This window comes from Ailuropoda melanoleuca, chromosome 15 (assembly GCF_002007445.2).
Source record: "Ailuropoda melanoleuca isolate Jingjing chromosome 15, ASM200744v2, whole genome shotgun sequence".
NCBI classification, from domain to species: domain Eukaryota; kingdom Metazoa; phylum Chordata; class Mammalia; order Carnivora; family Ursidae; genus Ailuropoda; species Ailuropoda melanoleuca.
Genome location: NC_048232.1, coordinates 33,822,065 through 33,848,144, shown reverse-complemented (window position 1 = coordinate 33,848,144; position 26,080 = coordinate 33,822,065). Strand labels below are relative to the sequence as shown.

The window sequence follows — 26,080 nt, the reverse complement described above, 5'->3', positions numbered from 1 at the left end:
CCTTCCCTACAGCCGAAAAATACTGCCATAGGTTTATACTTAACCACCTCTCCCTTCTGTTCTCCTTAAGGGGGTTGCAGATAGATAGAAGTGCCTTTATTTCACTGGAGGACCCCCTCAGTTTCTTTCCTATCTTGGTTCCTTTTATTTGAATTGTCCTCCAGTGCAGAGGTTACCAGTGGTGTTGAGAACCGAAGTCTGTAGTACCGGTCATGCAGTGATTCTCCCCCTGCAATATTACCCTCCGGTTTCTATGGGGAGGGGCCAAGCCTAGCCTTCTGAGTTGGGATCTCGCCGCTGTGGTGACTGCAGATTCTATTCTTAGCCCAGCACAAAGTGCTGGATCTGCATGTGCCAGTGAGGTGGAGGCTGTCCCTTCTGGTGCCACTGCAGGGCCAAAGGGGCTCTGGGGTAAGGGGGGCCTGGAGAATTCAGTCATGCTACTCCGAGGGAAGAATTCCTCTAGGGAATGAGGGTGGAGAAGAATGCAAGTCACTGTAGGGAGTCTGCAAGCAGCTTCATTTAAAAAAATAAAAAACTCTGAGCAGCAGCAGTAGCCAGCTCTCCGCTGGTCGCTCCTTTGGTAGGCCAGGAGAGCTCCCCAGCCCCCTACTCAGCAGCCTCAGAAGCAGTTGCTAAGCTTGCATCCAGGAGCATCTGGGTTTGGTGTTCCCTGGAGACTGAAAAGCTATAAATATAGCAGAGGGGGAATCCCCCTCCCCTTCACCTTCCCTTTTTCTAGTCAGTGCTGTTCTTTTGGTAGAAGTGGTAGAGTTTCTTGAGTACATATTTGTAACTGACCCTTTTCCCTCTTTCTCTGCCAGGTTTGAATGGGGATGTGAATGTTAATGGCTTATCTACTGTATGTCACACTACTACTTCAGGGATTTTGAACTCTGCTCCCCACTCCTCCAGCACCTCACACCTCCATCACCCCAGCGTGGCCTACGACTGTCTCTGGAACTACTCACAGTACCCATCTGCCAATCCTGGCAGCAACCTCAAGGACCCACCCCTTCTCTCCCAGTTCTCTGGGGGACAATACCCACTCAACGGCATCCTTGGGAGCAGCCGGCAACCTTCATCCCCAAGTCACAACACTAACCTTCGGGCTGGGAGCCAAGAGTTCTGGGCTAACGGTACCCAGAGTCCCATGGGGCTTAACTTCGACTCACAGGAACTGTATGATTCCTTTCCTGACCAGAATTTTGAGGTGATGCCCAATGGACCCCCTAGTTTTTTCACCTCCCCACAGACTTCTCCTATGTTGGGATCCAGCATCCAGACCTTTGCACCTTCCCAGGAGGTAGGCAGTGGTATCCATCCTGATGAGGTGACAGAAAAGGAGCTGACTTCGGTTGTGGCAGAGAATGGCACTGGCTTGGTAGGCAGCCTGGAGCTGGAAGAAGAGCAGCCAGGTATAACTATGGGTCTGTGAGCTGGGCTGGGAGAGGAAAAATGGGGCTATGGGGGGCAGTGGGTTTTTGAGGTGAGGAAAACTTGTCTTTCCAGCTCTCTGCAGTGGAGGCTGATTTGCATGTTGGTGATTAGCAGAGCCAAGTGGCTGGTGTTTTTGTGGCAGCAGCACCAGCTCGCGAGTGGGAGTGCAAATTATTTCAAGCTCATGCAGAGCTGCTGGCCTGGAGAGGGCAGGTGGGCGAGCCCGAAACAGCCCCAACAGACACCCTGCATCGAGAAGGGCTTCTTCCAAAATATAGGAAGGGGTTGGGGCATTAGCAGAGGGCCTTGAAGCCAATTTGACTTGACTATGGCAAGGCCAGACTGGGCTGCTAAAGTGGGCTGAGCCCTAGTAGTGATTGGCACCTGAAGGAGGGAAAGAAGCAGGCAGAGCATACCATTGCTTGTCTGCTCAGTTTCCTCTTGTTGTTGTTGTTATTATTAGCATTGGTGCATGTGACACAGTCCCTCTCCGGTTTTTCCTCAAAATAGATAAATGCGTATTTTGGCATTGATGCCAAATACAAGGGTGACCACCCTATAAAATCACAGGGTATTTTCTGTGTTTACCACCTATTCCCACTGGATGGGGGAAATAGCTGAGAACGTGATGGGGCTCTTGTCTCAGACCCGCTCTCCTTTCCCCTCTCGTTACCTGCTATAGGGTTTTATTAGCATTGTTCACTAGAATATTTGGATAGGATTGGAGCCCAGCATAGGACTGGTACTTATAATTACTGAAGAACGAACACCCCCCTAGCAAAGACTGACTGCCTACTGTAGCTGAATGAACCAGTCGAAGGCACTGATTTTGACTTTTGTTCTTTTCTGGGATTTCCTAGAACTGAAGATGTGTGGCTACAATGGCTCTGTCCCTTCTGTGGAATCATTACACCAAGAGGTCTCAGTCTTGGTCCCTGACCCCACAGTGAGCTGCTTAGATGATCCTTCACATCTTCCTGATCAACTGGAAGACACTCCAATCCTCAGTGAAGTCTCTCTGGAGCCCTTCAACCCTCTGGCACCGGGTAGGCTTAGAGGCTGGCTCCCTTCAATTTGTCTATGCAAAAGGTAGCCAGCTTCTGTCACCTAGAAGAGATAGTAAACCAGGAAAAGTATTGAGGAATTTGGGGCGTTGGGCCCTTAGATAATCCTGTGCCAACCACAGTTTCATCCCACTGGCTGGCCAGGCCAACTGCACTCTGAGCTGAGTTGGTTCATTTCCCAGGTTCTCTCCCAGTGTTCCTTTTGGCCAGGAGCCCTGGGCTGTAATAATTCCCTGGATAAGGACTTATTACCACACAGTTGGGCTATTTGGGTTCTAACTATCTCACTAAGAAAACTGTTGCCAGTGAACAATTACCTTTTACCCCACTGAAATATAAGAAAGGCCCATTTTATGATGGATGCTGGAATTTTGTGTTGGTCTGTGGGTTGATACAGAGCCGATGCTTTTCCCTTCATTTCTGCTTCAAGCTTTTACAGTCCCTATACCCTGGTGACTTTACTGTTTCAGGGAGAGAGCTGTAAAATTTCCTTCATTTAATATTAGAAAGAACCTTCACATGATGAGAACTAAGTAGAATTAGGATATACTGAGACCAGTATTTCTTAAATCTTGTTTTCTGATTTTTCCACCTCCTGAAGAGCCAGTGAGTGGAGGACTCTATGGTATAGATGACACGGAGCTGATGGGTGCAGAGGACAAGCTGCCTCTTGAGGATAGCCCTGTGATTTCTGCCCTTGATTGCCCTTCCCTCAATAACGCCACTGCCTTCAGTCTCCTGGCAGATGACAGTCAAACTTCAGCCTCTATCTTTGCCAGCCCCACCTCTCCACCTGTCCTTGGGGAGTCTGTCCTGCAAGGTAAGTGAAGAGAGGTAGGACAGAGAGTCTTTGGCCTGAGAAAAGGTGAGAGAACCAGTTCCATAGGGTCTTAGGGGTGGGCTCCTTACTGAGAGCTGAGGGGGGGAGCTGTAGTGGGACTAAAAAAGGCACAGGCTTCTCACTCTGACTTTTGTCTGCCCTGTGCCCAGAACTTGTGAGACTTGGAGTTTGCAGGAAAAAGGAGGCCAAAGGTCTTATTGGCTCCAGGTAAAAGGTACTTCACACAGTGAACGCAGCAGCCTTACCCTTTAACCTTCATGAATGGCAGGAGAGGACAGCCAGAGGCTGCTTCATGTTTTCCAACTCTAGGGCAAACCCCTCTAACTAACTCTGTCTAGCTTAGTCCAGGTTTGACTGAGTAGATTCTCTTGTTTTGTAGGACACCCTTTTTTCCTTACCCATCTTGTCCCTTTGGATTCTAGATAACAGCTTTGACCTGAATAATGGTAGTGATGCAGAACAAGAAGAAATGGAGACTCAGGCTTCAGACTTCCCACCACCTCTGACCCAGCCGGCCTCTGACCAGTCGTCCACTATTCAGCTCCATCCAGCAACTTCACCAGCAGTCCCGCCAACAGCCTCCCCGGCAGTCTCCCTGGCAGTTTCGCCAGCAGCCTCCCTGGAAATCTCTCCAGAAGTCTCTCCAGTGGCTTCGCCAGCAGTCTCCCCGGAAATTTCCCCAGTCATCTCCCCAGCAGCCTTCCCAGCAGTCTCTCCAACTTCCTCAGCAGCCTTCCCACCAGTCTCCTCAGAAGTCTCCTTGACAGGCTCCCCAGTGACCTCCCCAAAAGTGTCCCCTGCAGCTTCCCCAGTAGCTGTCCTCCCAACAGCCTCCCCAGCAGATAAGGATGTCAGCACCTTCCCTGAAACCACCACTGACCTGGAAGAGATCACTGGAGAAGGAGTCACTACTTCTGGTAGTGGTGAGTGTCCACATTCTGTTCCATTCCTAGCCAGTTTAAAGAAAAGTTTCTGTCCTTCCCTGCTGGCCTGTTTCCCTGTTTTGCTTGAATTCTTAACTTGGGTATCCCCTGTCTTCCTCCCAAGGTGATGTCTTGAGGAGACGTATTGCTACCCCAGAAGAAGTTCGTCTTCCCCTCCAACATGGGTAAATGCTCTAGTTTGTTGCTACATACATTGACCTTGACAAATTTAATGAATGACTCTAGGAAGAAGGGAAGAGAGGTATCTCATCTCAGATGGAGAGGAATGGGCTAGGCAAGAATGGATTCAAGGACAGTTATCTGCAATGATAATGTCTGAGATTCTTAAGCTTTCTTTCTTCTCCTAGGATCTGCCTCTCCTCACCTATTCTTTCCTCCTCTTGTGGCCACCCGGATTTTTGCTCCAGGGGCTGCAGCTGTTATCTTTTCCAAACCCAACTGGTGACCCTAGAGCTCAGATATCCAAATTAGCTGACTTGTTTTAATATGCTTAGAGAAGGGATAGCGGTGAGTGGGGACTGGCTAAATCCTGATGAATTGGGATTTTTTTTTTTTTTAAATTAACGCTCTTTGGAGAGGTAAGGACAGGAACAGTATGTGACCAGAATGAGCAAGCCAGTTGACACAAGGGCCTTGTAAGAATGACTGTCTTCCTGATTGTCCCCACCCCCACCCCTCTAGGCTACTTGTGGTCACCAAGTCTGAGTTCTGCTTAAAGTTTTGAGAGAAAGATAAGGCTTCGTCTTAGAATAATCTGTTTCTCAGAACACGGAGTTCCTTACTAAACCTTGGCCTACAAAGTCATTTTATGAAGTCAGCAGCAAGTTTACTCTTCTGCTTGCCTCTGCACTCTTTGTCTTTTCTGCCTTTATTCCCTCAAGTCTTCAAGTCTTCATCCTCTTCACTGGAAACCCAGCAACTGCCTTGATTGGCGTTAGGGAGAGGGTTCCTGGCTGCTCATCACACTGACTTTGTAAAGGCAGGGTGGAGGTCTTTCTGGGCCTGTGCGGTTTGGTGTATTGCTTTCGCCGGGGCCCTGAGGGATTTGTAGAGCTCAGACCTGCCTTCCAGCCAAGCTTGTGTCTCATGCTGTGTTTGCATTGACATGCAGTTCTAGTAAGATAGATGCTGGGAGTGTCATCTCCGTGAACTTGGCTCCTGGGATGGCTTGACTGTGGGTAGGGGTGTGACCTGGCGGCAGGGCACGTGTGCTTCTCTGGCAGGTGGCGGAGAGAAGTGCGCATCAAGAAGGGTAGCCACCGATGGCAAGGGGAGACATGGTATTATGGCCCCTGTGGGAAGAGGATGAAACAGTTTCCAGAAGTGATCAAGGTAATGTAGCTTTCATGGGCATCTTAATGGAAGCATAGACTCCTTTCTTGGGCCCAGCGGCAGCAGGCTAGCATTTTCTGCTCTTTGGCCTGTTCTGTTTGTGCTGTTGCTGGACAAAGGCATGATAGCGCTGTGACCTCACTAATGCCACTTTGCCTCCTCCTTTCAGTACCTGAGCCGCAACGTGGTACACAATGTCCGCCGTGAGCACTTCAGTTTCAGTCCCCGTATGCCTGTTGGAGATTTCTTTGAAGAGAGAGACACGCCAGAGGTGCACACCCCAGGATTAAATATGCTTTTGTTTCTGAGAAAGAGTTGGAGAAGCTGTAGCTTCTTGTGGGGTTTGGAAGTTCTGGGGCATTGGCTGATTCAGAGGATATGGTGGCTTGCACCCTCACATTGTAATAGTCTTCTTCGTCACCTTAGGGCTTGCAGTGGGTACAGCTCTCAGCAGAGGAGATCCCATCCAGGATTCAGGCAATTACTGGGAAACGGGGCCGACCTCGAAACACTGAGAAGGCCAAGACTAAGGAAGTCCCCAAGGTGAAACGGGGACGGGGTCGGCCTCCCAAGGTCAAAATTGCTGAGCTGCTGAATAAGACAGATAACCGCCTCCTAAAGAAATTGGAGGCCCAAGGTATAGTGGTATCTCTTACTTTAGGATTCTGCTTACTCTGTGAAGTATTGGAAATGTGGGGTTTTTTTTGTTTGTTTGTTTGTTTGTTTGATTTATTTATTAGGGAAAGTGAGAGAGAGAGCACGAGCCAAGGGGAGAGGGAGAAGTAGACCCCACTGAGCAGGGAGCCCAACGCAGGGCTCGATCCCAGAACCCTGAGATTGTGACTTGAGCCAAAGGCAGATGCTTAACCGACTGAGCCACCCAGGTGCCCCTGAAGTTTTGGAAATGTTGAGGAATTACTAATACCTGGGTTTTCCAGGACATGACTGACTTTAATTATCTGGACAGAATGAATCTGAATCACCTTCCCCTCCCTAGAAAGCAGCACCAAAGCCCCAGCACTTTTGTGGTACTTCAGCAACCTGTTTCTTCTTGAATTGTTCATACTAGTGGAGACTTGGGCGGTCCCCAGTTGTTGATAGGAGAGGAGAGGGCTTCCATATCCTTTCTTGCCATCTTTCAGCTCCTTGGCTTATTGGTTTCGGATGTGCACTTTACCTTACTCATTGCCACCATCACAGAGGTTCAGAATTCACATCTGAATACAAAAATAACTGACACTGTTTGAAGGGGTAGACAGATAGGAAATGTGTAATTTTTCAGCAAATATGGCATTTACCCTGATGTAGTGTGAAGAATTTGAAAAAATTTGGAGTCTTCTGACTCCTATTCAGAGTTCCAGCTCTGCCACATTCTGACCATATGACCTGGAGCAAGACACTTAAATTTTGCTAGAACCCTATACTGGGTTATCTGTAGATAGTATCTGTCTAATTTAGAGGATTGCTGTATAGGCGTGGTGGTGGTGGTGTGACCATGCCAGAATGGAATAGGTACTATTCTATCAAAAACATCAATTCTAAAACACTGTATTGTTTGCAGCATTCCACTTCAATATTCAGTATTCCAAAAGCAGAGAAATTTATATTTTTTGGTAGAGCAAGACATAGGGCTGAGCATAAGCAATAGCTGTGTCAGTATTGGTCCGATTCTACTGAGGTATCCATTATTTGAGCCTTTTCTTTCTGACACATTCTTTTTAATTGATGCTTCCAACTTTGGAGACCACCGTTTTCCCTGGCAGTTTGGTTTTGTTTTCTTTCTCTGCTCTGAAATCAGTCTGTGGGTTGCTGCCCCTGCCGGGTAGCCTGGAAAGAAGACAGGTTACAAGGCTCTTCTGCCATTGCGGCCTCTAAGACCCCTTTTAAAGTAGTCTAATCTATTCCAGGGGCTGGGACTTCTGGGCAGGAGATTTTTGAATTCTTTGCGCTGCCCCACAGGAGGGGTCTCTTCAACATTTTATTATATATACCAAAAAACAAAACTAGATTCTTTAAGGAGCTGCTCAGGAAGTCAGCTTTGTGACAGGAATGTGCTGCTCTGAGTGCTGGAGATCAGTCCGCCTGCCTCACTCTTCATTTGTCTTTCTCCCCTCACAGAAACACTGAATGAGGAGGATAAAGCAAAGATGAGTAAAATCAAGAAGAAGATGAAGCAGAAGGTACAGCGAGGAGAGTGTCAGCCTACTATCCAAGGGCAGGTGAGGGCATCAGAGAGCTTGCACAGTGGGTTAGAACTTTTCCTGCAGTCTGCTTCGCCATCTCTTCTTCTTTCTCCCACATTCCCCACCTCCCTCCATGTAGCAGCATTCCTTCATTACCTGGAATTGGGGGGGGGGCTTGATTTAGAGAATTGGGCTTGTTCAAGAATCATGTGGGCATCTCCAGGGTGAGAGAATTGATCCATTGCCAACCCCTCATTCCATCTCTCACCTCTCCTCCCCAGCACCCTTGTCTGTTTTTGAATCCTAGCCCAAGCAGAGATGCTTTCAGAGTTTGAGGAGAAATGACTTCCCTTATGGTTTACAGGCCAGAAACAAGCGGAAACAAGAGGCCAAGAGCTTAAAGCAGAAGGAAGCTAAGAAGAAATCCAAGGTAGGTGCATGTACACACAAGTATAACTTTGAAGTCACCAAACTGATCTTGCAAGACGTGTGTGAGTTGGTCTTGTTTTATAGCCACGCTTCTGGGCTCTGAGGTGGGAGGAGGGGGACCAGGTGGTGACTGGAATCTTTATGGAACTTTGGTCCCTCTCTCCTTTGGGTGAGTAGGCTGAGAAGGAGAAGGTAAAGACAAAGCAGGAGAAACTGAAGGAAAAAGTGAAGAGGGAGAAGAAGGAGAAGGTAAAAATGAAGGAGAAGGAGGAAGTGGCCAAAGGCAAGTCAGCCTGCAAAGCTGATAAAGCGCTGGCTGTGCAGAGACGCTTAGAGGAGCGGCAGAGGCAGCAGATGATCTTGGAGGAGATGAAGAAGCCCACAGAGGACATGTGTCTGACTGATCACCAGGTAATGAGGGGAGAGGAACAGGTCCTGGGTCCCTGGGTCCTGGAGGGGCCAGTTGTGAAGACATTTCCACTAAAAGAACCTCCTAGATATCCAGACTGTTGCCTTCAGGTATGTTTGACAACCCTACCACTTCTATCCTTACAGCCCCTACCTGACTTCTCACGCATCCCTGGTCTGATCCTGCCCAGCGGGGCCTTCTCAGACTGCTTGACGATCGTGGAATTCCTGCACAGCTTCGGCAAGGTGCTGGGCTTTGACCCTGCCAAAGATGTGCCAAGCCTGGGGGTTCTGCAGGAGGGACTCCTGTGTCAGGGTGACAGCCTGGGTGAGGTGCAAGATCTGCTGGTGCGTCTCCTGAAGGCTGCACTCTATGACCCTGGCCTGCCGTCCTACTGTCAGGTGAGGGCCTTCCCCAGGCAGGTTGGGAGGGCCTGGGATCCAGGGCTGTGTCTCAGTTTTGCTTTCCCTTTAAGTTAAACACATGAAAGTCCCTCCCTGAAGTGATCGGGACAAGTGAAGGGAGATCTGGTTTTTTCCTATTTTGTTTTCCTTATAATTTTCCCTTCTGTTTGTCTTCCTGACTTCCCTCTACTTATTTTGTTTATTTTCCTTTATTTTACTCACCCTTCTTCTTCTTCTTCTTTTTTTTTTTGGTACCTTTCCTTTGTCTTCTCTCATGTTAGCACCTTTCTTTCTTTTCTATTTTCACCCCATAGTTCTCTCCTAGTGTATTTTCTTGTTCCAGATTCATCCAGCCGGTGTTGTTCCACTTTTTCTTTTTTTTTTTTTTTTTTTAAGATTTTTTTTTTTTTTTTNAGAGAGAGACAGCCAGAGATGGAGGGAACACAAGCTGGAAGAGTGGGAGAGGAAGAAGCAGGCTCCCAGCGGAGGAGCCTGATGTGGGGCTCGATCCCAGAACGCCGGGATCACGCCCTGAGCTGAAGGCAGATGCTTAACTACTGCGCTACCCAGACGCCCCTCCACTTTTTCCTTTTAATTCCCATTCTCCTCTCCTCCAAACAGTCCTTAAAGATCTTGGGGGAGAAGGTGTCCGAGATCCCACTGACAAGAGACAACGTATCTGAGATCCTGCGCTGCTTCCTCATGGCCTATGGAGTGGAGCCAGCCCTCTGTGACAGCCTGCGCACCCAGCCTTTTCAGGCCCAGCCCCCCCAACAGAAAGCTACTGTCTTGGCCTTCCTTGTGCATGAGCTCAATGGCTCCACCCTCATCATCAAGTGAGGGTCGGGGGTGGGGGTGGTTACTGTGTGCCTTGTTCAGAATGGGAGGGAGAAGGGTTTAGCCTTCCAGAAGTCCCGGGTGATGTGTATCCACTGCCATGCACTGGAGATGCTGGAGCGACTTGGGGACTGGATGTTCGTACCTTCCCAGGGGGAAGCTAAGCCTGCCTCTGCCATTTATCTAACCTAGGCCTAGGATGAAACTCCTGTTCAGCTACAGCCCCTTTACCCCTGAGCCTCCCTTCTTTTTTGTGGGCTTTTAGTTTGTGCTACCACTTCTACCTCAAAATCTCATTCCCTGTTCCTCTGCAGTGAGATCGACAAGACTCTGGAGAGTATGTCCAGCTACAGGAAGAACAAGTGGATTGTTGAAGGCCGGCTCCGGAGGTAGGGATGGGACAGAGGGTAGGGTCTAGAGAGGAGAGAAGGCGGAAAGCTTGAAGCATTGCCAGAACTTGCACCTGGAACCAATGCTTGGCAGCATCTCCCATTCCTCACCGCAGTTTTTCCCTTTTCTGTTTTAAGACTGAAAACTGCTCTCGCCAAGCGAACTGGGCGGCCTGAGATAGAGGTGCAAGGGCCAGAGGAGGGCCTGGGGCGGAGGCGCAGTTCTCGCATCATGGAGGAGACCAGTGGCATGGAGGAAGAGGAAGAGGAAGAGACCATAGCGACTGTCTATGGCCGTAGGGGTCGAAGAGATGGAGAGGTACTAGCCCCACACTGAGGACAGTGGGAGTTGGAAACAAATTATTTCTCTTTCTTGAATCTAATAATTCCCTTTCTCTCATTGTCCATTTGTTTCTTCTCCAGGTTGATGCCACAGCATCAAGCATCCCAGAGCTAGAGCGCCAGATAGAAAAGCTGAGCAAGGTACTCTGCTCTAACCTCCCAGGAGCTGGGGCTTGGGGCTGGGAGAGAATTTATCACCTTGTGAGTTGGGCCCCAGATGATAATCAGTTTTATAGGGAAGCTGAGAACCATTGCCCAACTCCCATATACTGGACAGAGTCACTCTTTCGAAATGTGTTTTTTATTCCTCTTCCTTTCCACTGCCTACCCAGCGTCAGCTCTTCTTTCGAAAAAAGCTGCTTCATTCATCCCAGATGCTTCGAGCAGTCTCCTTGGGTCAGGACCGCTACAGACGCCGCTACTGGGTGTTGCCCTATTTGGCTGGTATCTTTGTGGAAGGAACAGAGGAGAGCTTAGGTAGGTGTTTCATGGGAGCCTGAATTGAGTCCCAACAGAGTTAACCAGTTCCTTTTCCTGTGTCTAGTCTTTTTGGGATTCTTTCTTTTTATGAGAATCACTGTGGCATAGTGGTTAAGAGAACAGGCTCTGGGGCGAGACTTCACACCTACCTGCTGTATGCTTCAGTCTCCTCATTTATAAAATGAGGATGATAATAGTAGGTATACCTCACAGGGCTGTTGAGAGGATTAGGATGAGTTAATACTCTTTGGATAGTGTTTAACATTTATTTGGTTCTTAATAAATGTTAGCTTATGATTTTGCTGCTGCTTCTGGTTACTTGGGAGAATAGTGTTTCTTTCCCAGGTACTTTGTTTGTCGGCATAGAAGTTGTTCCTAGTTGAATCTCAAAAGGGTGATTAAGTCCAAGGGGAAAAGAAAATGTATATCCTGTATTTATACACCTTCTTTCCTTCCCCTTATGTATCAGTGCATGTTTTAAACTCTTCACTTTTCTCTACAGTTCCTGAGGATGTGATAAAGCAGGAAACTGACTCCTTGAAAGTGGCAGCCCGTCCAGCACCCAGCCCAGCCCCCTTCTCCCTGAAGAAGGAGTTAGCTGGCTCCAGCACCTCTGCCAGTACTCCTACTCGTGCCCGAGGCCGACCTCGGAAAACTAAGCCTGGGTCTCTGCAACCCAGGCACCTGAAATCCCCTAGTCGGGGTCAGGGTTCAGAACAGCCTGATGCCCAGTTTCAGCCCGAGATTCAGCCCCATCCTCAGCTTCAGGCTCAGCCCCAGCTCCAGCCCCCACCCCAGCTTCAGCTCCATCCTCAGCCCCAAAATGGGTTCCTGGAGCCAGAAGGCTCCCCCTTGTCCTTGGGTCAGAGCCAGCACGACCTCAGCCAGTCAGCTTTCCTGTCTTGGCTGAGCCAGACTCAGAGCCACAGCTCCCTGCTGAGCAGCTCAGTTCTCACACCTGACAGCAGCCCTGGAAAACTGGACCCAACCCCATCACAACCCTTGGAGGAGCCAGAGCCTGATGAGGCGGAGTCTGTCCCTGATTCCCAAGCTCCGTGGTTTAACTTCTCAGCCCAGATGCCTTGCAATGCTGCCCCTACACCACCCCCAGCAGTTTCTGAGGACCAGCCTGCTCTCTCCCCTCAGCAACCTGCCTCCTCCAAGCCAGTAAGTAGCCAGAATTAGTGGTATGCAATGGACTTCATTTTGCCACAGGCTCCACTGCCTGGCTGCGGTCTGCTCCCAAAGCTAGGGGAAGGGATAGGGCCGTTGGGGTCCTGTAAATGTGGAAGTGCCCTCATCTTGTATTCCGTCTCACAGATGAACAGAGCCGGTGCGGCCAACCCCTGTTCTCCAGTACAGCTGTCTTCTACCCCCTTGCCTGGGACGGCCTCTAAGAGGCGAACAGGAGACTCTGGGGGCACGCCACAGAGTCTCACAGGGCTAGGACAGCCAAAACGGAGAGGGAGACCCCCTAGTAAGTTCTTCAAACAGATGGAACAGCGTTATCTAACCCAGCTGACGGCCCAGCCTGTCCCCCCTGGTGAGTGCCCTTGAGGTGGCATGGGGAGAGAGTATAGGTAGGAGTGGCATCAGATAGGGGCCATGGGATTCATAGCTGGTTTCCACTCCGCACCCCACATGTGTAAACTCTTCCCAGAGATGTGCTCTGGCTGGTGGTGCATCCAGGATCCTGAGACACTGGATGCGACGCTCAAGGCCCTGCACCCCCGAGGCATCAGAGAAAAGGCACTTCACAAACACCTCAACAAGCACAGGGACTTCTTACAGGAAGTCTGCCTACGGCCCTCCACTGGTAAGATAAATACTTTGACCCAGCCTGAGCTAAAGAGCCCAGGGGTAAATATTGAGCTGCGACTGCAGACAGCGGCCTCATTGATGGGCCTTTCTCTCTGCCTTCTGTGTTCTCAGACCCCATCTTTGAGCCTAGTCAGCTACCTGCCTTTCAAGAAGGGGTGATGAGCTGGTCCCCCAAAGAGAAGACCTATGAGACAGACCTAGCTGTGCTTCAGTGGGTAGAGGAGCTGGAACAACGCGTTATCCTGTCTGATCTGCAGATTCGGGTACACGGGCTGGCACTGGATAGGAAGCTGAGGGGGAGGCTGTCATCTCGTACTCTGTTAGGAAAAACCCTGGGTCCCCGCTTCACAAGTGACCTCTTATGACACTAGATTTTTTTCTACACTTAGTTTTCTTCCTTTACAATGAGTTTTTTTCCACTCTCCCACCTTCAGGGCTGGACGTGTCCCAGCCCAGACTCTACTCGTGAAGACTTGGCCTACTGTGAGCATCTGCCTGATTCCCAGGAGGATATCACCTGGAGAGGTCGAGGCAGGGAAGGTCTGGCACCCCAGCGTAAAACCACCAACCCACTGGACCTGGCTGTGATGCGCCTGGCTGCCCTGGAGCAGAATGTGGAGCGGCGGTATCTCCGGGAGCCCCTCTGGCCGGCTCACGAGGTGGTGCTGGAGAAGGCCTTGCTCAGCACGTCCCCTGGGGCCCCCCAGTGCACCACTACAGAGATGTGAGTGCCCCCCGCCCCCATACTTGGTTTTGGGGAGGACGGGTATGTTTAATGGATCCTGCTCCTCATCCAAAGGTCACCGCTTTCTCCCCCCACCCACCACCCCTCCAGATCCTATGAGATCACCCCTCGCATTCGGGCCTGGCGCCAGACACTTGAGCGGTGCCGGAGTGCAGCCCAGGTGTGCTTGTGTCTGGGCCAGCTGGAGCGGTCCATTGCCTGGGAGAAGTCCGTCAACAAAGTGGTAAGAGGCTGGGAGAGCCTGGGAAGGTCGAGGGGGCAGCCAGCTCCTGGGGGAAGTGGGGTCACCTGTAGGCAGAGGCTTGAGGGCTCACTTTGCCTCGTCATACCCTTGGTCTAGACCTGTCTCGTCTGCCGGAAGGGTGACAATGATGAGTTTCTTCTGCTTTGTGATGGATGTGACCGTGGCTGCCACATTTACTGCCATCGGCCCAAGATGGAGGCTGTCCCAGAAGGAGATTGGTTCTGTGCAGTATGTTTGGCCCAGGTAAGGCTTCTGCTCTCTCATTCCCGCTCCCAAGCAGAAGTCAGAGGTTTTCTTTCTCATCCCATTTGTCACCAGTCCTACAGGTAGCAGCACTTCCTACCATGCCTCAGTGTCCCTGTGGGAAGAGCTCCACGCTAGGTGCTGGGAGACTTGGGTTCTGGTCTCTCTTGGGACAAGTCACTTAAAATTTCTGTTGCCTCACTTGCTTTCTTCTGTACAGCGGGAATGATCATATTTTCCCTTTTACCCGCCTTATTGGATTATGTGAGTAGATGCGTGTGCTGGCCTATTCTTGGAAGTATTTTGAAACCTCAGTCACACTTAGATGAATAGGGACGGTAACGACCTGGAGGGCAAGCTGAGCACGTCTCCAGCTGTTGTGACCTCACCCTTTCCCCATCCTCAGCAGGTGGAGGGAGGGTTCACTCAGAAGCCTGGTTTCCCAAAACGAGGCCAGAAGCGGAAAAGTAGTTACGAGCTGAACTTCCCGGAAAGTGATGGCCGCCGGCGCCGGGTACTATCCAGGGGCCGAGAGAGCCCAGCGGTGCCTCGGTACTCAGACGAAGGGCTGTCCCCCTCGAAGCGGCGGCGATTCTCCATGCGGAACCACCACAGTGATCTCACGTTCTGCGAGTGAGTCGAATGAATTCTGGAGACGGCTGGCTCTGCCTTTGCCATAGTAGGGGCTAAGAGAGGTCCGTGGGTTTCCTTCCTGAGACGCAGCCGTCCCTGTCCCTTCAATGACAGGATCATCTTGATGGAGATGGAGTCCCACGACGCGGCTTGGCCATTCCTGGAGCCCGTGAACCCACGATTGGTGAGCGGGTACCGGCGCATCATCAAAAACCCTATGGATTTTTCCACCATGCGGGAGCGGCTGCTCCGGGGAGGGTAGGTAGACTTCGGCACGTCTCCTGGCTGTCGCGTCACTCCTGTGACTCCCACCCGGCTCACAGCTCTGCCTCCCCCACCCCTGCCCAGGTACACCAGCTCAGAGGAGTTCGCCGCTGATGCGCTCCTGGTCTTTGACAACTGCCAGACCTTCAACGAGGATGACTCTGAAGTGGGCAAGGCTGGGCACATCATGCGCCGCTTCTTCGAGAGCCGCTGGGAGGAGTTCTATCAGGGAAAACAGGCCAATCTGTGAGGCAAGGGAGGTGGGGGGGGGTCACCTCGCGGCATCTCCTCCTGCCCTCCAGACAAAAAAAACCCTGCCATTCTCACCTGCTGATGCTGCCCTGGGTCCAGACTCGAGTCAGAGATCTCAGCCTGATTTTTTACCTTACCCTTGGCAGCGCCCTACATCCTCTTTTCCCTCCCTACACCCCTTTTTCCCTTTCCTCTTCTTGCTCCTCAAATAAGAGGGGCAGAGATGAGGTCCTTCTGGACTGAAAGCCAAAAAAAGAAAGAAAGAAAGAATTTTTCCTTTCTGTTTTATTTCCTAATTTAAAATGAGGAGGAGGAAAGAAGTCCCTGCTTCCTCTTCCCTGCTTCTTCTCCTTCCCTGTACGTGCCCCAGCATTCTGGGGCTATTTAACAATAGCAATAGTTCTAGTGAATGTGTGAAACCGAGAAACACTCTGTACTGTGTGTGGACCCGCAGTGACGGCCAGTAAAGTGGACTTAACTCCCAAGTGTGTCGAGCCGGACACCGGGCCCTGAACATGCTGCTTCCATGTTCAGTCCCTTCCCTGCTTCTCACTTTCTCAATTTTCCCTTTTCCCTCCTCTCCCTAAGATTTTCTCTCATCCAATAATGTAAAACTATCGTGTACGGGTTCCTCTACCCTTTTCTCTCCCCTCAATTCCTTTTTCCCCTCAAAGGAAAAAAGTTCATAGGTCCCTGTCTTTCTCTCTGTCCTCCTCTTCCTGCCACTAGCTGTCCCCTCTGTAATGTTGGATACTCCTCACATGCTGAGTTTCTAGCCTTTTTTTGAAACTCAGTAGCTGGGGAGAGGGCAGGGAGGCACGCTGGACCCTGGGCCTTCCAGCCTCCTTCCCCACCTCTTAACCCAAACCTCCCTCTTGGGAACTCCTCAGGGACAACTACTGCTGAGTTTGGGCGCACTCCCAAGATGGAGGCCAGGTAGCAATCAGCTGGCCTCAGAGAGAGGTGTGTGTGTGTCTGAGTGAGTGAGTGAGTTTGTGTGTGTGTGTGTGTGTGTGTGTGTGTGTGTGTGAGGGAGTGGGAGAGGGGGAGGGAGGGAGGATGCTGTGATTGTTCCCCTGTGCTGTTTGATGGCATCCCATTTCCCCAAGTATCTTTTTATTCCCACTTTCCCTACTGTTTTAAATCATCACATTTTTGTCCTTGGGAAACCACAGGAGCAGTTTTTCTGGGTACAAGGCTCTGTCTCCTCTCTCCCAGGCATTTCTGTTCCAGCCTCTTCAAACTGTGCAATCTTTCAGCAGGAACTCCCTCTCCTTTCAATAGCTTTGAGGGTTAAGCTTTTGTAGGGAGAGGAGTAGAACTGGATCTTTTCCTAATCCCATGAGCTTCTGTGGGTTTAGTTGTGCTTTTTTTCCCTTACCTACTTCATACCTGGGACCCCTTCCCCAGCAGCAGCAGAGACCCCAGAGCACAAGAGAGTAGGGAAGAGGGGTCCTGGGTCCACCACTGCCCTACATGTGACTACGCCCAAGTTAAGCCCCAGCATGTGAGAGGAAAGCTGCTAACTCCCAGCTACAGCCATGGGCCCCTGCCCCCCTGCTTTCCTGCTCAGCAGAGCCCCTCCCATCAGAGATTACGGGTACTTGCACTGGGGAGGTGGCTGCTGGCCGGCCCAAGCAGAGAGCTGAGGCGTCCAAGAAATGTTCCATTGGTGGGGGAGGGGGTGCCAGGTGAGGTGGAGCATTCCTTGTACTTCTGGCAGCACTGGATGGCCACTGAAGGGGGTGGGGGGCGGTGTGGGGAGGTCCTGGGGCAGCCCCTCTCTTATTCCTTTATGCCCTCCTTCTCCCCCATGGCCTTTTTCTAAAGTCGCCTTTTCTGTCAGATAAACCTCAAAACTTTTAATTTTATTTGAGATTTTTTTTTTTTTTAAAGAGGTGGATTGAAGAATATTTGAATTGACTTTATATTATGCATAAATATTTATATTTTATCTAAATAACTGCGCTGTAACAAAGTTTGTTAGTCAAACGTTTGAAACTGTTATAGTTGGGGGCTCTTCTTTTTTCCCCATGGCAGTTTTCCCCGGTATAAAATGTACTAGATTAATTTTATTGTTGGAGGCGAGGTGGACGGGGGAGTGAAATCTCCGTGTTCCTTCTTTGTGTTCCTCTCCCAGCACCATCTCTTTTCCCTAGGGACCAGGCACTCTTAAGGTGGGGTGGAGTCCTCAACCTCAGTTTGAAGAAGTTGGGGCTGAAGGGGGGTGGGGGTAGGGCATGATCAAAGGGGCCATTTCTCATGTTTCTTTCCTCATCTTCACCGCCCCTTGAGCTAGGTGGATTTTCTCTTCTTGACAAATAAGAGTATTTGGTAGGGAAGGCAGGTTAAAAAATAATAAAACCCACCCCCTGCCCCTTTGTTTCCCCTCCCCTCTATCAGTCTGGTAACAGGAAGAAACCACACCATCAACACCAACAAGTTTCCATGTTCCTTTTACAACAAAAGGGACTTGACTTTTTATATAACCAAATGTGGTGTTTTAGTGACTTTTTGATAATGTACAGTTTTTTGTGAATTTAAATTTATTTCTTTCTATATTTTTAGGACCAATCTCATTTTTAATAAGGTTTAAAAAGAAAAAAAAAAGTCTAGAGAAAAAACTCCTGTTTTTGCCATGTGATGTTCTACAAGTGCAGCTGTAGAAAAGTGCTTGTCAGTTGAAATAAAAACCACATTTGATAGAGATTCAAAAGACTGTTGTGTATTTGTCTTCCCTTCCACATAGGTTCTCACACTTGCTTAAGGGGAAGACTCGGTATTAGGGTGAGTAGGACTTGTCTGGTGTAGGCGGTAACCGGCAGCAGGGCAGCACGCTCCTGAACTTGCAAGGTTGATCCCTAACCCTCCAGGCTTGGCTCTTCCTGTACGAGGGGCCTCCACAGCAGAATTTCTGCTTATCTGGGGGGAACAGGTTCTTACTGCTCCTGGCACCTTAGAGTGCCATTCAGAGTGCCTAGTTCTTGCCTTGCGAGACGCCACCTTGGCTTCCTAAGCCACCACTTGCGTTCCCAGAGGAACAAATATGGGCCCATCACCAACCTCTCAACTTCTGCCCATGGATGAAACACCAGAAGGTAGACTTTCTTCTTTTATTTCAAAACAAAAGTTGAAATAATAAAAAATGGAGCTATACCAAGTTGTAGGGAAGAAACAAAAATACCAACGGTCAAAAAGGAAGAAAAGAAGGGTAGGTAGCACTGGCATAGACATGAGAAGAGTATAAAACTAGAAGCTTCTGGATTTAAAAAAATGTACAAAATGTGTTTGAGTATAAATATTTCCTGTTCAAGAAGACAAGTGCATGCAAGAAAGCACTCACCACCCAAAAAATGTGTTGGGATAGGGACACCATTACTGGTGTGAGGACTTTCTTTACTCAGTCTGGGAAATCTTACCACCCTCCAGGTTGGAAGTTTTGTTTCGGTGAACCATCGGACGACATAAGGTGCAGGAACACCACCAACTTCCAGCACTATAAAAATAAAGCTCCCTCTTTGGTACTCGCTTACTTTCTCAGCTATGTGGCAGCCACTGGCCAACTGAATCCTCAAGTTCTGAGGTGGGCGCCGATGGCAGTGTTCCTCTGGGTGGCTCCCAAGCCTTAGTTAACATCCTGGGCAGTCGCATTCATGGCCCGCCCACCACAGTGACGCCTAACTCGAGTTAACACTATTCTAGGGGAGTAATGAGCAAACAATCCCAAAGATGACACTCCAGAAATAGAAATCACCGGAAGTTAACTGCATTTGATCACGAACGCTTTCTAGCCGCTCCCCCCCCCCATCGTGAAGGGAAGGACAGAGTAAAAGAGGTAAACCAGGTGCCTGTGCCCTTGCTAAACTGAAATTGTGAGGTAGATGTGTCACAATGACAAAGAAGTTCTGGGTTATGCTTGGAGTAATATGGCAGGGAGAAAGAGCAACGGTCACGGGCAAGAGGGCACCTAGCTTTCTCAGAGCACGGTCATGTGGGGAGCACCCCTACTGTAGAGGTCGGCAAAGACCGGAAGGGTGACAGCTCACAGGCCGGCCTTGGCGGCTGAAGAAGACCCTCCTTAAAAGAAAGTGGGAAACGAAAGGCTAGCACATGCCAGGGCTCCGCTCACGCTCCGAGGGACCCGAACTGCAGGTGGCACAGAATCGGAGAAGCGGGCCTGAGGACTCCGCGGAGCGGACGCAGGGCGCACGCCCGGCCCTCACACGGCGCCCTTCACGCCCCCGCCCTCTCGGAAGCTGGTGTAACAGAGCCTGGGGACGAGCGCGGACCTGATCGCGGACCTGTGTGTTGCCACCGGTTAAGGTCAAAACAGCCCCTCGTGATGCAGTGCGGCCGCTCTCCAGAAGGTGGAGCGTGTGCACAACCGCAGCAAGGATTTCTTTCCCCCTGAAACCCCACACCGTCCCGCTCGGCGTGGCCTCAAGCACCCGCTGGTGCAAAGTGACACGGCCTGCTTAGGTCGGCACGGACGGAGCGGGCGCGAGGACCGCGGGCACCAACGGGGGGGATGAACTCGGCGGCTGGTAAGTGAAGAAAGGACGAGGGACGGAGCCGGGCTGAGGTGGCCCAACCCAGGAAGGGCTGGTAGGGCGGCAAGTCGCGTCTTGACCCTCAGGGACTGTAATGTCCTCCAACCGCCCCTACGTGTTACTGCCAAGGGCTGTGGCCTCTTCAGAGCCACCAGGCTTCCTAGTCTTGGCAGCGCTTCAAATTCTTTGGTTAGCAACAGTCTTAAAAAATAACATCTCTCCTTATCATCATCCCCACATCTTCCTTACCCGCTACGCACACCCTCCTCCAAAACGTCTAATCCGCCGAGGGTGTGAACGTCATCTCAGAGCGTGAAAGGAACAGTGAGAACACTGACCTGAGATGGGACGGGCAGGCTCGGCGCCTCGTAAAGGATTAGATCATCTGAGGAAGGGAGTCCGACATACTCTATTTGACTGCAAACAGAAAAACACGAAGTATTTTGAGTGTTACGCGCATCTGTACTGAGTGGGGGTGAGATGTGACGTGCAGACGGTACGATCTCGGCTCCATGAAGACAACTGAGAAAACGCTAAGCACAGCATTTAAAGAGCCCGGCCCCAGGCCCCCCTCCTCGTCCCCTGGCACTACTGCCACCAATAGGCTATCTCATGAGAGAAAAAGCATCCCTCATTCCTTTCTCCGTTTCCCCAGTCACTCACTCCTGTTAGCAACTGTTAGAAATGAACTAACAACTAGGGGAAAAACATGAGTGTCACCCAAAAAACACCAAAAAGAAATTCTACAGTGCCATTAACCACTACAAAAATAACTACAGGCTTGCCATCACTTCCCATGCCCAAACCTGCCCAAACCAGAAACACTCAACAGAACCCTTTGGCAGATTCACATGAGAACACACAAAAGGTTAACTCCATTATTTAAAACAAAATAAAGCAAAATCCTGGCCATTTAAACATTTTTTTTAAAACAGACAATAGAATCAAGTTCTGGGGGAAAAAAAAAGTTAAAAAAAAAAAATCCTGGGAGGCAAAGGGGAGGCAACCATCACAGGAACAACAGTCTCCATCCCAGAAAGGCCCCCAGCACCCCAAACCGCCTGCCGCAGCAGCCTCCTCCCAACTAGCGGGCAAAGGAACGGGATTCTGGACTTGTTTTCTCTTCTTCAAGGCCCTGGACAAGAAATCTATGGTATACTTTCCTCAACTCAGGGGCTGGAGACTCAGAAACAAGAGCCACTTGCCTAGCCACAGCCTTCTAGAAAGTCACTGGGTTGGGGCTGCTTTCCAAAGGTAAGCCCTTCTTGAGGTTTGAAGTGCCCACGAGAAAATGAACAGTGGGAATTATGTGCGCACTTGCTCCGCTACCCAGACCCAGCTGCCCTGGCTCCAGGACTGTACAAAAGGGCAGTCTAGGGGCAGGGAGCACGGGGACTCGCTCTCCGGGCATGGGGGGAAGGGGAGGAAAAGCTGGCTGCCAGCTCTCCTCTCAAGAACTGCTGCCTCAGCTTCTTTTCCCTCCGTATCCTCTCCTTCCTCTCCCCACAGCCAGCCTACCAAACACGTGCGTCTCCATTGTCTGGCTTTGGCTTTCTGCCCATCGGGTGAAAACCACCTGACCTTGTGGCGCGGGGGAGCAGGACTGCCGGGGCACAGGGAGCGAGTGGTTGAGGACTGCAGGCCCGAACTTCCAGGAGAGGGGCGAAGGCTTCCTCCTGTCTCCGCGTGCACAGCACCAGGGCCCGCGGGAGGAGGAGGAGTTCAAGAGCAAAATACAGGTTTTAAAGGATTGCTGACCTTGTAAATAATGAGATGGGGTTTATTGCCCTTTCCCATCCTAGCTCCCTGTTATCCTTCCACAAGGAGGAACATTATTTTTGATGTCCTGGTTCCCTGGAAAAGGGATCCAAACACATCAGGGCAGAGCAGGCTGCCCTGGACAGTTTGAGAGAGCTCTGTCCTTTCCCAGCCCTGCACAGCGCACAGCACAGAACAGTCCCCACGCCTTGCTCCTGCCAGACGCGCGTGGGGGCCCGTGGCATGGGCTCCGCAGCGCAAGCCTCTCCAGGACGGCTCGCACCGTAGGCAGAGGTATCCAAGGTCAAAGCCTGGGGAAAATTCAAGGACCCCAGTTCTGCCCCTCTCAACCAGTAACAGAGTGTCAAAAGGCACTGCACGTCCAGGGTTAGGGTACGAACTCACCAAGTCCTCTGGCACCGGAGGCAGTAACAACACTGTCTAATCAAGGTTTCGCAACCTTGCTCCGCGGACATTTGGAATCAAATAATTCTTTGGGCGCGGTGGGGGGGGGGGCTGTCCTGTGCCCTGCAGGACGTTTAGCAGCACCCTTGCTGCTCCTCCAGCCACTAGAGGCCAGTAGCACACACCCTCACCCCCAAGCAAGGTCATCGAAAATGTCTCTAGAGATTTCCAAGTGGCCTCTAGGAAACAAAACCACCTTCCTGAGAACCAGTGGTTTAGACAAAGCAGCTGATCTTCCAAAGCAGGTAAAGAACCGAAGTGAGCTGGGCACAGTCATAACTGCAAAGGCTCCTCTGAGCACAGCAATGAGAGACAGGGAAGACAGGGGCCCTGGGACCCGGGACAGAAAAGGAAATCCTCCAGGAAAGAGCAAAGCAGGGATTCCTGAAAAGCTGTCGCTGGAGAAGACACTTCCTCAGATGGTGCTGGCCTCGGTGATGAGAATTAGTCAGAAGTCAGAAAGTCCATCCTTCTGGAACCTGCCAGGGAAGACCTAGTCTTCATCTAAATTTGGCTCAAGGATGGCTTCCAAAGACCGTGGGAGTGTCTCTTTAATGAGCCTACATCACAGCTCTGCTTCCTGAAGGCAAAGTCTGGTCTTTTCCCCCAGGATGTGGCAAGGCAGAGCGAGGAAAAGTCACTTCCACTGCCTGCTTAGAGTTCTGTTCCTTGCCCAGCCCCCAAAAAAGTCCATACAAAATTTCATTCAAAAAAGAAATTGAACAACATTAAATACTGTAAAAAGGCAAAGTAGGCAGGCTCTGCTGTATAAAAAAGAAAGAACAGTCTGGATGAGAGAAAGAAGGCATAAAATGTGTGAAGAAGAAACGAGATGTGTGAACTAAGAGCTTTATAAAACAAAATTTGTAAAGTCTGTATATTCTCCTACACACCCCACCCCTCAAAATAAGCCCATAACCAAACACACAAGGGCCCACAGTAGGACTCCTTCATCAACATCCTATCACTGCACTTTCTTTTTTAAGAAATAACAAAATTTGTGAAGCCTCCCCTGATAAGTCCGACATATCAAAAACTGTTTTTCATAAAGAGAAGAAGCTCAAGGCACTATGTCTCTTTGGGATATGAAAAGAGTATATTGCAGTTAAAAACAAAATATAAAATTTTCTTTGCAAAAGAAAGAAAAAAGTTCTTTTGATCTCCTTGAATGCAGCGCACACAAAAAGGGCAGGCTGGCCCGGGCTCGCCAGGGCTCCCTGGGGAATGGAGAAAGAAGCAGAGAGCAGAAGTGCAGAGCTTTCTTTCTCCAGGCCCAGGCCTGTGAAAAACGCTGCCCACGTGTTAGTCCTTCGCAGGGCCCACAGCGGGTCTGTATTCCCAGTCAGCCCTCCGGAGTTCGGGAGCATCAGCCTCTCCAACGATCCGTCTGTCCAGGCACACCTCAGAGACCTTGCGGGTTCGGCTCCAGAGCACTGCAATAAAGCAAACGTCACAATAAAGTCAGATGAACTTTCCAGTTCCCCAGTGCACACAGAAAGTATGTTTACACTATACTGTAGCCTATTAAGTGTGTGACAGCAGGTTTAAAAAAGTAACATGCAGACCTCAATTCAAAAATACTTTATTGCAGAAACTGTGAACTATCACCTGAACTTTCAGCAAGGCAGTCACTGATCACAGATCACCACAGATGCAATAAAAAATCTGACATATATTTTTTAAGATTTTATTTATTTGAAAGAGAGCGCAGGAGCAGGGGGAGGGGCAGAGGGAGAACAGACTCCCCACTGAGCAGGGAGCCCGATGTGGGATTCGATCCCAGGATCCTGAGATCAGAACCTGAGCTGAAGATCATGACGCGTAACCAACTGAGCCACCTAGGTGCCCCAAAATTTGACATATTTTGAGAATTACCCAAATGTGACATAGAGACACGAAGTGAGTAAATGCCACTGGCACTGACAGACTTGCTCAAAGCAGGAAAAGCAGGGTTGCCACAAACCTTCAATTTGTTTAAAAAAAAAAAAGGCAATATTTGCAAAGCTCAGTAAAGTAAAGCACAAGAAAATGAGGGATGCCTGTAGTCTGCAGAGATGGGGAGGGAACCCTGAAGGAGGCGGAACCGGGGGCGGGGGCACGACCACACGGGAACCTGTCTGGCGTCGAGCTGCGTCGCGGCGGCTCTTACCGCGGCTACTTGCTGAACTGGAACGAGTAGAGCCCGTGGTCCGAGGGGGCGTCCACCGGCACCTGAGTCTGCGGGCCGCTGCTCTCCTGCACCACAGCCGAGGCGGGAGAGTCACGCTGTGCATTCCTCTCGTCCCTTCCCATCAATGCAGCAGCCGCCCGGAGGGGAGCGTCCCCCCAGACCCATTGGCTCCCGCACACCCGCGCGAGCGCACGCACGCACGCACACGGCATCACCTCCCCGACACGCTAGACAGCACGCCGGCACAAACGGCTGCCTGGCCGGACGTGAGGAAGGGCCTCGTCCAAGGACACATCAAGGACACAGTCGAGGTCATTCCTTCCTACCTTCATTCACATACCTACCCGCTGACTGCGAGCCCAAGCGGGCATCCCCGTTAGAGGAACATCTACCTCTGTTCACTCTCCTAGCTCCATTCAGAGAGACGAGGAAGCTCTTACCTCGGCCGCAACACCGGAAGAAGGCACGGGGGTGTACGGGGAGATGTAAGCTCCCGGCACGGGGGCGGCCGCCGGCACGTACTAGAAAGGAACCCATCCACAGGCTCAGAGCCGTGGTGTGACTCCCCGCGACGCTGAAAGCACCCCCGGAGCTCTAGGGTCCCGAAGCCTAGATTTCATCCTCAGAGAGTCGAGCTGCAGCGTCCTTCCCCAGAGCTCTGCCAGGCTCTAAAGCGCGCCGGCTTAGACACGTCAGCCTCCGGGGCCCTTCCGCCGGCCTTCCCTTCCCCTCTGAGCGCACCGCGGCGCGGCAGACCCACACGGGACCTGCGGCACGGCGTCTTCTCCGCGTCAGCACGGTGCCAGGCTTTCTAGGCAGTGTGTGTGAGCTCCCGGGAAGCTGCGGTATAGACAGCAGCACTACTGAGTTTCGTGAGTAGGACTCGGGTGGAAGGAGCGAGCTGGGGAGCGGAACGGCTATACTCTGTTTACCTCCTATTCTGAGCGTGCCTTCCACACTTAAGTGACTGACACCCTCACGCACAAGCTTCTAGCTGAAGAGCACTGCGTAGGTACTCCTCGCTCGTTCCGAGTCTAAAACCAGAACACCCCGCTTTACCGTGCCTGTGCTGCTGAGGGAGAGGTGCCCCAGTTGCTGGGTAAGAGGTCCCATCATGGAGGCCGGCTGCAGAGAAAGGGGGTGATCCATCCCTGGCGGCAGCACGGAACCCTGGAGGCAGCAACAAAGGACAGGGTTCGCTGGCGCATCCGGCTAAGCCGCGGGGGTTCACGTCCGCCAGGGCCAAGGAAGACAGACACTTCCAAATCCTGGGAGCTGCCAGGCGAGCAGCAGCCCGGCTACGCAACAGAAACAGGTGCCCTGCCATCCGTACTGAGGGCTGCTCGTCTAAGAATAACCACCTGACAGAATTTCAGGTCACGCCGCCGGGCTGCGCAAGGGACTGAGCCAGACTCACACCCACATCGTCTACCGTCAGATCCCACTGTTTTTCTTTACATCGAACTGCCTCTTTGGCTCTTGCCCACGTGTGACCACTCACCGAAGGCTGCATGAGGTAGGACGGGTGGTGCGTCCAAGACGGGTTAGGCACTTGGAGAGGAGACGTCTGAGTTACTCTCTAAGGCGAACAAAAGAAACAGACACATCAACTGCCTAGAAACTACTGTTTCTCCCAGTGATCTGATAATGTTCAGCAAAATGCCAAAAAGGCTGGAGTGCCCCCTCACAAAATAGAAACATTAAGAATAAAATCCTTAAAAAATATTAGCAACTTGTTGATGTCAACAAATAATCCAATTTAAAAATGGGCAAAAGACAGGAACAGATACTTCTCTAAGAAGATCCACAAATGGCCAGTAAGCACATGAGAGAGGCTCCAC

General features: G+C 50.8%; 2 protein-coding genes across 17 annotated transcripts in view; one reads left to right on the top strand and one right to left on the bottom strand.

Moving 5' to 3' along the window:
• BAZ2A (bromodomain adjacent to zinc finger domain 2A) overlaps positions 1 to 18,012 on the top strand; it is a 34,356-nt gene extending 16,344 nt beyond the window's left edge. For 4 of the 6 annotated variants that reach the window (XM_002915993.4, XM_019796174.2, XM_019796175.2 and 1 more), the window contains 27 exons: positions 825 to 1,418; positions 2,301 to 2,486; positions 3,106 to 3,324; positions 3,768 to 4,268; positions 4,393 to 4,453; positions 5,513 to 5,621; positions 5,791 to 5,892; positions 6,048 to 6,258; positions 7,740 to 7,840; positions 8,169 to 8,234; positions 8,411 to 8,644; positions 8,789 to 9,043; positions 9,668 to 9,882; positions 10,198 to 10,272; positions 10,411 to 10,591; positions 10,696 to 10,755; positions 10,947 to 11,091; positions 11,597 to 12,261; positions 12,415 to 12,637; positions 12,755 to 12,910; positions 13,027 to 13,178; positions 13,350 to 13,639; positions 13,751 to 13,883; positions 14,001 to 14,147; positions 14,554 to 14,780; positions 14,895 to 15,038; positions 15,129 to 15,294. In XM_002915993.4, the coding sequence (XP_002916039.2) occupies positions 825 to 1,418; positions 2,301 to 2,486; positions 3,106 to 3,324; positions 3,768 to 4,268; positions 4,393 to 4,453; positions 5,513 to 5,621; positions 5,791 to 5,892; positions 6,048 to 6,258; positions 7,740 to 7,840; positions 8,169 to 8,234; positions 8,411 to 8,644; positions 8,789 to 9,043; positions 9,668 to 9,882; positions 10,198 to 10,272; positions 10,411 to 10,591; positions 10,696 to 10,755; positions 10,947 to 11,091; positions 11,597 to 12,261; positions 12,415 to 12,637; positions 12,755 to 12,910; positions 13,027 to 13,178; positions 13,350 to 13,639; positions 13,751 to 13,883; positions 14,001 to 14,147; positions 14,554 to 14,780; positions 14,895 to 15,038; positions 15,129 to 15,294 (5,618 nt within the window). Of the gene's footprint in view, positions 1 to 824; positions 1,419 to 1,516; positions 1,654 to 2,300; positions 2,487 to 3,105; positions 3,325 to 3,767; positions 4,269 to 4,392; positions 4,454 to 5,512; positions 5,622 to 5,790; positions 5,893 to 6,047; positions 6,259 to 7,739; positions 7,841 to 8,168; positions 8,235 to 8,410; positions 8,645 to 8,788; positions 9,044 to 9,667; positions 9,883 to 10,197; positions 10,273 to 10,410; positions 10,592 to 10,695; positions 10,756 to 10,946; positions 11,092 to 11,596; positions 12,262 to 12,414; positions 12,638 to 12,754; positions 12,911 to 13,026; positions 13,179 to 13,349; positions 13,640 to 13,750; positions 13,884 to 14,000; positions 14,148 to 14,553; positions 14,781 to 14,894; positions 15,039 to 15,128 lie in introns of those variants that run through there. The other 2 variants (XM_034643964.1, XM_034643965.1) reach the window with 2 other exon arrangements.
• A 4,653-nt stretch (positions 18,013 to 22,665) lies between these two features.
• The window catches only part of RBMS2 (RNA binding motif single stranded interacting protein 2), a 78,961-nt gene continuing 75,546 nt past the window's right edge, over positions 22,666 to 26,080 (bottom strand). For 3 of the 11 annotated variants that reach the window (XM_034643968.1, XM_019796172.2, XM_034643971.1), the window contains 5 exons: positions 25,741 to 25,818; positions 25,304 to 25,409; positions 24,680 to 24,760; positions 24,219 to 24,304; positions 22,666 to 23,502 (listed from right to left, as the gene is read on the bottom strand). In XM_034643968.1, coding sequence (XP_034499859.1) covers positions 23,113 to 23,502; positions 24,219 to 24,304; positions 24,680 to 24,760; positions 25,304 to 25,409; positions 25,741 to 25,818 — 741 coding nt within the window. In that variant the 3' untranslated portion in view covers positions 22,666 to 23,112. Of the gene's footprint in view, positions 23,503 to 24,218; positions 24,305 to 24,679; positions 25,080 to 25,298; positions 25,410 to 25,740; positions 25,819 to 26,080 lie in introns of those variants that run through there. The other 8 variants (XM_002915992.4, XM_034643967.1, XM_034643970.1 and 5 more) reach the window with 8 other exon arrangements.